Below are 9,434 nucleotides of genomic sequence, written 5' to 3' on the forward strand. Positions count from 1 at the left end.
GTGTTGGTGTTATATTCGTAATTATATCCCAAATTCACTTTTTCAGTACATGTCGTTGGATTTGCGCCCATGTTTTTTGGCTACTGTATATACTGGAGCCATAGAGCTTGGAATTTTCCACCAACACAACACCAATTGCAGCCAAGTTAACATTATTTATAGGTCTCCGAGATTTTGAGTTAATGAGACGTGAATAAAACCCATTAATTTCAAGTGACCAGTTAAAGCAGCTAAGAACTCATTAAAGCTAGACTGCCTTTCAGATTTTTCAAGTGTAGGTCATAAAAAGAATTTTCCCCGACACCCAATTATTTTTGTTTAGTGGACCAAAAGCTCCTGAATTCAAATCACAGACTTCCAATTTTATTAGTTTTTTTCTAATAGAAGCATTAATGAATTTATGCCCACATGGCCTTAAATTCTCCGCTATTTTTTCCTGCTTCACCATGACACAATTCAAGATACTACATCATGCATCACGTGGTGGGCTTTCCCCGTTCGCGCAAGGCATTGTGGGATACAAATTTGAAACAGGAGAGAAAAATGGAGGACGTGAGTGTGCGAATGAAACGTGAAAGACCGACTACAGTAACGGAAAGCGAGAAGAAAAGACGTTATGTTATATACGAAGGAAAGGAAACGCAGGACCAAACTAATAAATATCGGCGCTCAGCGAGCACCTCGGTGTGATCAGCTGTTCGTTTAGCGACAGAATGATGGAACGGTCAGTGCACGCTCAAAGGTAAACCTGCACATGCGCACACACACGGACTTCCTCTGTCTGCTTGACTGCGCGAAGCGAGCGATTTCATGCACATTTGCTTTAATCCCTTCAAATTAAATAACTTCCCAGCCACAGAATGGCCTGATATTTTGTGAGATATTACAGAAATAAACATGTATCACAACGACCAAATTTCAGAGGGAACTAAATTTCACCGATTTTATGAAATCGAAAAGCCGTCTTGCTTTAATAATGCTGCATTCAAGGTAAAGTTACAACTTGTAATTCCCTACCAGCAACTGGTAAAAGCCTCCGAAAATATCCGCTCAACTTGAAATTTCATCTCATGAACTTAGGGTAGTCTTTCCAGCTATCAGTCCCTTCCCTGTTTACAGTGTGACATTGAATCAACATGGCAGCTCGCACTAGTGACCGGTGTAAAGTCCCCCGTTTTTACTTTTAAATTAGTTTATAGCAGTATTGGCTTTAGACTTTATGTGACTTTATTCAGTTAATATCCAGACACAATACTTGGTTAAATCTATGATATTGACCATCCTAATCACTGTTTTGAGTTGTATTAGAGTTATCTAACGTTAGCCGGCTAGTTTGTTGCTAAAGCTACGCACTATTGTCCACTGGCTAGCTTGTTGATAGTGCTTCTTGCTGTTATTGTCCTGCAATTTCAGTCCAAAATGGTGAAAGTTTGAAGTTTGCTGTACTAGAACAGTACCAGTATACCAAGTCACTAACAGTAAGCCTGTAACTGTAAAAGTGCAGTTAAAGTAGTTTTTGATTAGTTAGTCATTTTGATTGGAGGCGAAGTGGCCAAGTGGTTAGAGTGCTTGACCACTAAGCGAACGGTCCCCGGTTCGAGCCTCGGCTCGACGGGGATCTGGGGCTCGCTCCCTGTCCACCCAGCAGTGAATGGGGACCTGGTGGAAACACTGGGGGAAGTAAGGCGGCGAGGAAAGGAACTGGCCACCCTACCTCACTATGCCGATGGCCCAGGACAAGTGCGCTCTCTAACAGGCACTCCCCCAATGTACGAATCGTATATGGGACCCTCTCTTCTTCTTCATTTTGATTAGTTAGTAGTTTTGATCTCTAAAAGCGCAAACACTTTCATAGAGGCGTCCATGTTTTTTTTCCCACTTCACATGGAGAATGTGTTAAAGTGTCAAAAAAAGGATGCTATTACAAATTGCAAATTACCATGAAAGTAGCATAAACATAATTTTGATCATTGTTGGGTGGGCTTTGATCATTTCCACTACTGTAACAATTATTGTCTTAAAAAAAATCACAGACCCTATGGATATGCTTCACAGACCCCTGGGGGTCCCAAATGACACTTTCGAACCGCTTGTAGATCCTGACATCCAATAAATACTGGTGAAGATGCCTATTTTATGCCAATTACCACTTATGTCTTTGTTCTTTTTAGGACGGTTTAATTTGGTTGGATAATCAAAGGCTTTGTCCGCCCAAGCTTGGGCTTCTGCTGCCCAGGTTCAGGCTTCACATAATGAGTCTGTGGGGCTGCAGATAAATATTACTGCCTCGACCTGGAATTAGAGTAAAGTATATTCCGTTAAATCATGGGGGTCTTTGAGCAGGGGAATCACTAAACTGGGTTTCCGATGGATTTCAGCTCTCCACAGCTAGACTTGAAAACCCCTGAGTTAACCTGGTAGAGCAAACAGAGACAGAATTCACACGAAAGTGAAAGATCTTTCACAGTTATTCCACGAAATCAAGTCGTACATGAGCTGATAGCCCACGAGGCGTGTAGCACCGAGATTGACGAGACTGAGTGGAATAACTGTTTTATTCTATCTGTATTCACTGGGTTTTGAGAAACAGAGCATTTTTATTTTTTTGCAAATTCAATCAATAAAAACTTTATACAAAACGCCCGACGAAATAATTTCCGCTGAGAGTGTAAACAAGCCGACAAAATGACAGGAGCAATTTGTGAAAAATGCAATAATGATAATTCTTGAAAAATAAAAAAAGGTACGTTCTTCCCATCAAATACTTTCATTCCATATTTTGTTGCTTTTTTTATATTTATTGGGGTTTATTTTCAAGTAGAGCTTTTATTTCATTCTCGGTTGGTTCAATAACGCTCCGCCATTTTGTTCTTCTTCGTCTTTAGGGTTTTTTGGTGGTCGGCAAACCAACTTAAAGGTGCATTACTGCCACCGACTGGGCTGGAGTGTGGGACAAGAGATATTGGGGGGGGGACCTATATCTCATCTCATCTCATCATCTCTAGCCGCTTTATCCTTCTACAGGGTCGCAGGCAAGCTGGAGCCTATCCCAGCTGACTACGGGCGAAAGGCGGGGTACACCCTGGACAAGTCGCCAGGTCATCACAGGGCTGACACATAGACACAGACAACCATTCACACTCACACCTACGGTCAATTTAGAGTCACCAGTTAACCTAACCTGCATGTCTTTGGACTGTGGGGGAAACCGGAGCACCCGGAGGAAACCCACGCGGACACGGGGAGAACATGCAAACTCCACACAGAAAGGCCCTCGCTGACCCCGGGGCTCGAACCCAGGACCTTCTTGCTGTGAGGCGACAGCGCTAACCACTACACCACCGTGCCGCCCCGGGACCTATATTATTTTAGCTATTTCTGTTTCTTTTAAATACTTGATAACAAGACCGCTATTTTTTTTCTCTACTCACCGTATATGAGCTGATATCCTAGTAATAGAGTAGCCAATCAGAGCGCACGATTGCTCATATCCAGTGAATGTGGATGGAATAAAATGAAATACTGAACACAGTGACATCTGTAGAGTGAAACAAACTCAAATTTAACATGGCAGATGGGAAGTTAGAGGGGAGTATGAAGGAGTAAATGATTGTGCTGGTAAGAAAAATATTTCTTTAAGGATTCTTTGAATAATCAGGTTCTACTTGGTACCATCTGTTGTAGAGTTCGACATAGAACCCCATAAGGGTTCCCCTGAAGACGTGTAGGTTTTAATGACGTTTATTGTACTGTACATGAAACTGGAAGGTGTGTCCGGCTGAAAGATAATGTTGTATCTGAATTTGCATTTGAATTTGTGTGTGTGTCAGTGTGGATTTTGATGGTGCTGTGTTCTAATTCCAGTATTTTAGGCTTTCTGCCAAAATCACTGTAATGCACTTAATATGAGGATAAATACCAGATGTGTACCTTTCGTGTAAGCGCGTGTGTGTGTGTACTTGTGTGTGCATGTATGTGTATGTGTGTATGCTTTATTTTTATTTGCTGTGCACAATTCCTTGTGCTTGTCCATAGGTCCATGGTCAGCACACAGATCAGCCTCTCTGCCTCATTTCCCTATAAAACATCGATTATTGAAGTTCACAGCTGTACATGATCATATAAGTCTCATTAGTTGTGTGTGTACATGTGTATGCTTACATGTTGCCCACCAGAATTATTGGCATCCTTCATAAAAATATTAGGAATAATGTTTTAAAAATGTATATGGCAAAATTATTGACACCCCAAAGGAATCTTTTAAATAAATGCAAACAACTTATTGCTATTTATTTATTTATTTACATTTTAAAAACTTAACAGTTCCTGTATATTTGAGCTCAAAATATCCCTTATTGCATGTGTTATTGTGAACATATACATTTTTATTCCTTTTCATGAAGGGTGTCAATAGCTGTAGTGTGTGTGTGTGTGTGTGTGTGTGTGTGTGTGTGTGTGTGTGTGTGTGTTTGAAAGACATCAAAGCTATGAATTGTAATGTGATGTACAGCAATGGGTAGAAACCTGCTAGACAACCTTCTAAATACAGTATCTGATGTATTATTTACAGTAACACACAAGTATTCACACACCGTGTTGTGAAATCCTGATTACATATCTGTTCATTGACAGGCACTTGACGCAAGATAATTTCACACCTTTAGAAACACTCTATCTAGGGTTCAGCTGAAGCACACATTCCAGTCTGAGAGCAGAAATCAAGTGTAGACATAATGATGGAAATAATTCTGACTTTGTCCGTTAAAATGTGATGTTTCTAATTTTGTTGATTTTTTTTCTTTATCATTGTTTTCCCTAAATGCTGTGATTATGTGTGAAGAATGAATAAATTGTTCGATGATCCTTTTTTTTTTTTGGAAAACAAATATAAATGAACAGAAGTGAGTAAAATCTATATGTGAAATTTCCCTATGTGCAATAAAACTGATGAATCAGTAACAGATTAATTGTATTATTCCTGTTTGTGTATTGGATTTGATTATTTATTCGCTGTTAATTAACATAATTACAGCTAAGAACAATAGTAATAGTATCCTAATATAATAGTGCTGGTAAATGTGTCAATACTCATGATATTTACACTTCACTGATTTATTTTTCTTCTTGTGTACTTCTCTCTCTCTCTCTCTCTCTCTCTCTCTCTTTCCCACTGAGGGCATCTGCTCCACTCTAATCTTTGCCTAAAATCACCAAGATAATCCCTCTATCCATCTGTCATGAGACTGTAGTAAAGTACGACAGTCATCTGTATTGTGTGTTGCTGCTGACATCGTCTGGTAAAAGGCTGTAAATACAGTATCTAGGTGGTTAATCAGGGTTAATTTGATGTTCAGGAGTGACCACAAATCACCGTGTACATGAAAGCAGAAAGCATGAAATACAGGCACGACAAACACTAATGAAACCTGTTTATTTAATATTATATCTAGCTTAAGTATACAGGCACTAGTGAGTCATGAGACCCAGTGATAAAATAGTTTCCTGTCTTAATGATGAAACTGTACTAATTATTACTCTGAATGGAAAATTGTTGAAAGCAAACAAGGAAATATAAGTTCCCCCAAGGCTCAAAATCCCAGGGGGACAGACAGGGAAGTCCCTTTTTTGCACAGGCTTCAGAGCCTGCACCAGAGGCCGAAGGGGCAGCCTCCGCGCCACCGCCCACTCCAAAGCCTGTTCCAGAGGCCGAGGGGGCGGCCTCTGCACCACCGCCCACTCCAGAGCCTGTTCCAGAGGCCGACGGGGCGGACTCCGTGCCACTGCCCACTCCAGGACCTGTTCCAGAGGCCGACGGGGCAGCCTCCGCGCCACTGCCCACTCCAAAGCCTGTTCCAGAGGCTGACAGGGCAGTCTCCGCACCACCACCCACTCCAGAGCCTGTTCCAGAGGCCAAGGGGGCAGCCTCCGCGCCACCGCCCACTCCAGAGCCTGTTCCAGAGGCCGACGGGGCGGCCTCCGCGCCACTGCCCACTCCAGGACCTGTTCCAGAGGCCGATGGGGCAGCCTCCACGCCACTGCCCACTCCAAAGCCTGTTCCAGAGGCCGATGGGGCAGCCTCCACGCCACTGCCCACTCCAGAGCCTGTTCCAGAGGCCGACAGGGTGGCCTCCACACCACTGCCCACTCCAGAGCCTGTTCCAGAGGCCGAGGGGGCGGCCTCCGTGCCACTGCCCACTCCAGAGCCTGTTCCAGAGGCCGAGGGGGCGGCCTCCGCACCACTGCCCACTCCAGGACCTGTTCCAGAGGCTCACGGGGCAGCCTCCGCACCACTGCCCACTCCAAAGCCTGTTCCAGAGGCTGACATGGTGGCCTCTGCTCCACTGCTCGCTACTGCTAGGTACTGATTAGGTGATCACCTGCACCAAGTCTTATTTAATGAGGAAAATTATAAAAAACACTGCTGTGGTCATCACTATCTTCTTGCAATAGGACCAGTTTGGATGGCAGAAGCAGTACTAGTAGTACCTAAAATTTAATTGAAATGCAAAAATATCTATTCATCATGCCAAAAGAGTTAAAAAGAAAAGTTTTGAGTGAGAAAAAGAAGGGTTCATTTCTGGCTTTACTTGCAGAGGGATACAGTGAACGTCAGGTTGCTTCCATCCTCAAAACTTCAAAGGCGGCAGCTGATAAGAAGAAGGTCAAGCAGCAGACACTAGGGACAACAAAGTGACATACTGGCAGCAGGCATAAACGACTCTTCACTGACCAGGATGATCATCAACTCTTTTGAATGTCACTCAACAACCATAGGATGACATCAAGTGACCTACAAAAAGAATGGCAAATGGCAGCTGGGGTTATGTGCATGGCAAGGACGGTTCAAAACAGGCTCCTCCGGGTGGGGCCAAAGTCATGCAAAGCTAGAAAAAAAGCCCTTCATCAATGAAAAGCAAAGAAGAGCCAGCCTGAGGTTTACTAAAGCCCATAAGGATTGGACTGTATAGGACTGGAATAAGGTCATCTTCTCAGATAAGTCCAATTTTCAGCTTTTCCCATCACCTGGTTGTCTGCTGGTTAGACAGAGACCTGGAGAGGCCTACAAGCCACAGTGTCTCACACCCACTGTGAAATTTGGTGGTGGATCGGTGATGATCTCTGGGTGCTTCAGCAAGGCTGGAATGGAGCAGATTTTTGTTTGGGAAGGACACATGAATCAAGCCATGTACAAGGTTATCCTGGAAGAAAACTTGCTTCTTTCTGCTCTGACAAAACTCTGAGGATTGGGTTTTCCAACAGGTCAGTGCTCCATGCCACACAGCCAGGTCAATCAAGGTGTGGATGGTGGACCACAAGATCAAGACCCTGTCATGGCCAGCCCAGTCTCCAGACCTGAACTCCATTGAAAACCTCTGGAATGTGATCAAGAGGAAGATGGATGGTCACAAGCCATCAAACAAAGCTGAGTTGATTTAATTTTTGCACCAGGAGTGGCATAAAATCACCCAAGAGCAACATGAAAGACTGGTGGAGAGTATGCCAAGATGCAGGAAAGCTTTGATTACAACCCCAATTCCAAAAAAGTTTGGACGCTGTGTAAACTGTAAATAAAAAACAAAATTTGACGATTTGCAAATCATGGAAACCCTATATTTCATTGAAAATAGTACAAAGACAACATATCAAAAGTTGAAAGTGAGGTATTTTACTGTGGGGGGGGGTTTCCCCCAAAACACATGCTCATTTTGAATTTGATGTCAGCAACATGTTTCAGAAAAGTTGGGACGGGGCAAAAAAAGACTGAAAAAGTTGCATAATGCTAAAATAAACAAACAAACACAAACAAAAAACCTAAGTTGGTTAATTGGCAACAGCTCAGTAACATGATTGGGTATAAAAAGAGCATCCCAGCAAGGCAGAGTCTCTCAGAAGTAAAGATGGGGATGGGTTCAACGCTATGTGAAAGACTGCATGGGCAAACAGTGCAACAATTTCTGAATAATGTTCCTCAATGTAAAACTGCAAAGAATTTGGGGATCACATCATCTATGGTACAATGCTCTGGAGGGTTCAACGCTCTGTGAAAGACTGTGTGGGCAAACAGTGCAACAATTTAAGAACAACATTCCTCAATGTAAAATTGCAAAAAATTTGGGGAATTTTTTTGGAATTGGGGTTGTAAATGTCAGGGTTATTCCACCAAATATTGATTTCTGAACTCATCCGAAGTTCAAACAGTGGTATTGTGTTTAAAATTGAAGATGATCTTAATTTCTATGCATCATTCAAGGCCTGAAAACACTTCATCTTTTTTGTTATTTTGACCAGTTGTCATCGTTTTCTACAATTAAATGCTCTAAATGACTATATATATATATATATATATATATTTTTTTTTTTTTTTTTAAAGATTTTTTTTGGGCTCCCTTCACCTCCATTGGATAGGACAGTGCAGAGACAGGACAGGAAACGAGCAGGACAGAGAGGGATCGGGAAACGACCCCGGGCCGGAACCGAACCCAGGTCCCCGGACCCACGGCACGGCGCCCCCATAAATGACAATATTTTTATGTGCAATTTGGGGGAAAATTTGTCAGTAGTTTATGGAATAAAGCAAAAATGTTCATGTTCCTCAAACACATACCTATCAATAGTAAAACCAGAGAAACTGATCATTTTGCAGTGAGCTTTTGAGTTTTTTCAAAGCTGTATGCTAATATTCATCCATCCATCCATCTTCTGTAGCCGCTTATCCTGTTCTACAGGGTCGCAGGCAAGCTGGAGCCTATCCCAGCTGACTATGGGCGAGAGGCGGGGTACACCCTGGACAAGTCGCCAGGTCATTGCACAGAGACACGAACAACCATTCACACCTACGGACAATTTAGAGCCACCAATTAACCTGACCTGCATGTCTTTGGACTGTGGGGGAAACCCACGCGGACACGGGTAGAACATGCAAACTCCGCACAGAAAGGTGGGCTCAAACCCAGGACCTTCTTGCTGTGAGGCGACAGTGCTAACCACTACACCACCACTGCTAAAATTCTCATCTCATCTCATTATCTCTAGCCGCTTTATCCTGTTCTACAGGGTCGCAGGCAAGCTGGAGCCTATCCCAGCTGACTACGGGCGAAAGGCGGGGTACACCCTGGACAAGTCGCCAGGTCATCACAGGGCCAACACATAGACACAGACAACCATTCACACTCACATTCACACCTACGCTCAATTTAGAGTCACCAGTTAACCTAACCTGCATGTCTTTGGACTGTGGGGGAAACCGGAGCACCCGGAGGAAACCCACGCGGACACGGGGAGAACATGCAAACTCCGCACAGAAAGGCCCTCGCCGGCCACGGGGCTCGAACCCGGACCTTCTTGCTGTGAGGCGACAGCGCTAACCACTACACCACCGTGCCGCCTAAATTATTTATTATTAATAATATTTCCAATAAACTATTCTTCAGTTA

General features: G+C 43.3%; 1 protein-coding gene across 1 annotated transcript; it reads left to right on the plus strand.

The window, feature by feature from the left end:
- Positions 1 to 3,606: 3,606 nt before the first annotated feature.
- LOC132869070 (uncharacterized) lies at positions 3,607 to 6,365 on the plus strand. Its single transcript, XM_060902424.1, has 2 exons — positions 3,607 to 3,618; positions 5,634 to 6,365. The coding sequence occupies exons 1-2, from the start codon at positions 3,607 to 3,609 to the stop codon at positions 6,363 to 6,365; spliced, it is 744 nt and encodes a 247-aa protein (XP_060758407.1).
- The last annotated feature ends 3,069 nt before the right edge of the window (positions 6,366 to 9,434 follow it).

The sequence above is a fragment of the Neoarius graeffei genome, chromosome 20, assembly GCF_027579695.1.
Source record: "Neoarius graeffei isolate fNeoGra1 chromosome 20, fNeoGra1.pri, whole genome shotgun sequence".
Classification (NCBI taxonomy): domain Eukaryota; kingdom Metazoa; phylum Chordata; class Actinopteri; order Siluriformes; family Ariidae; genus Neoarius; species Neoarius graeffei.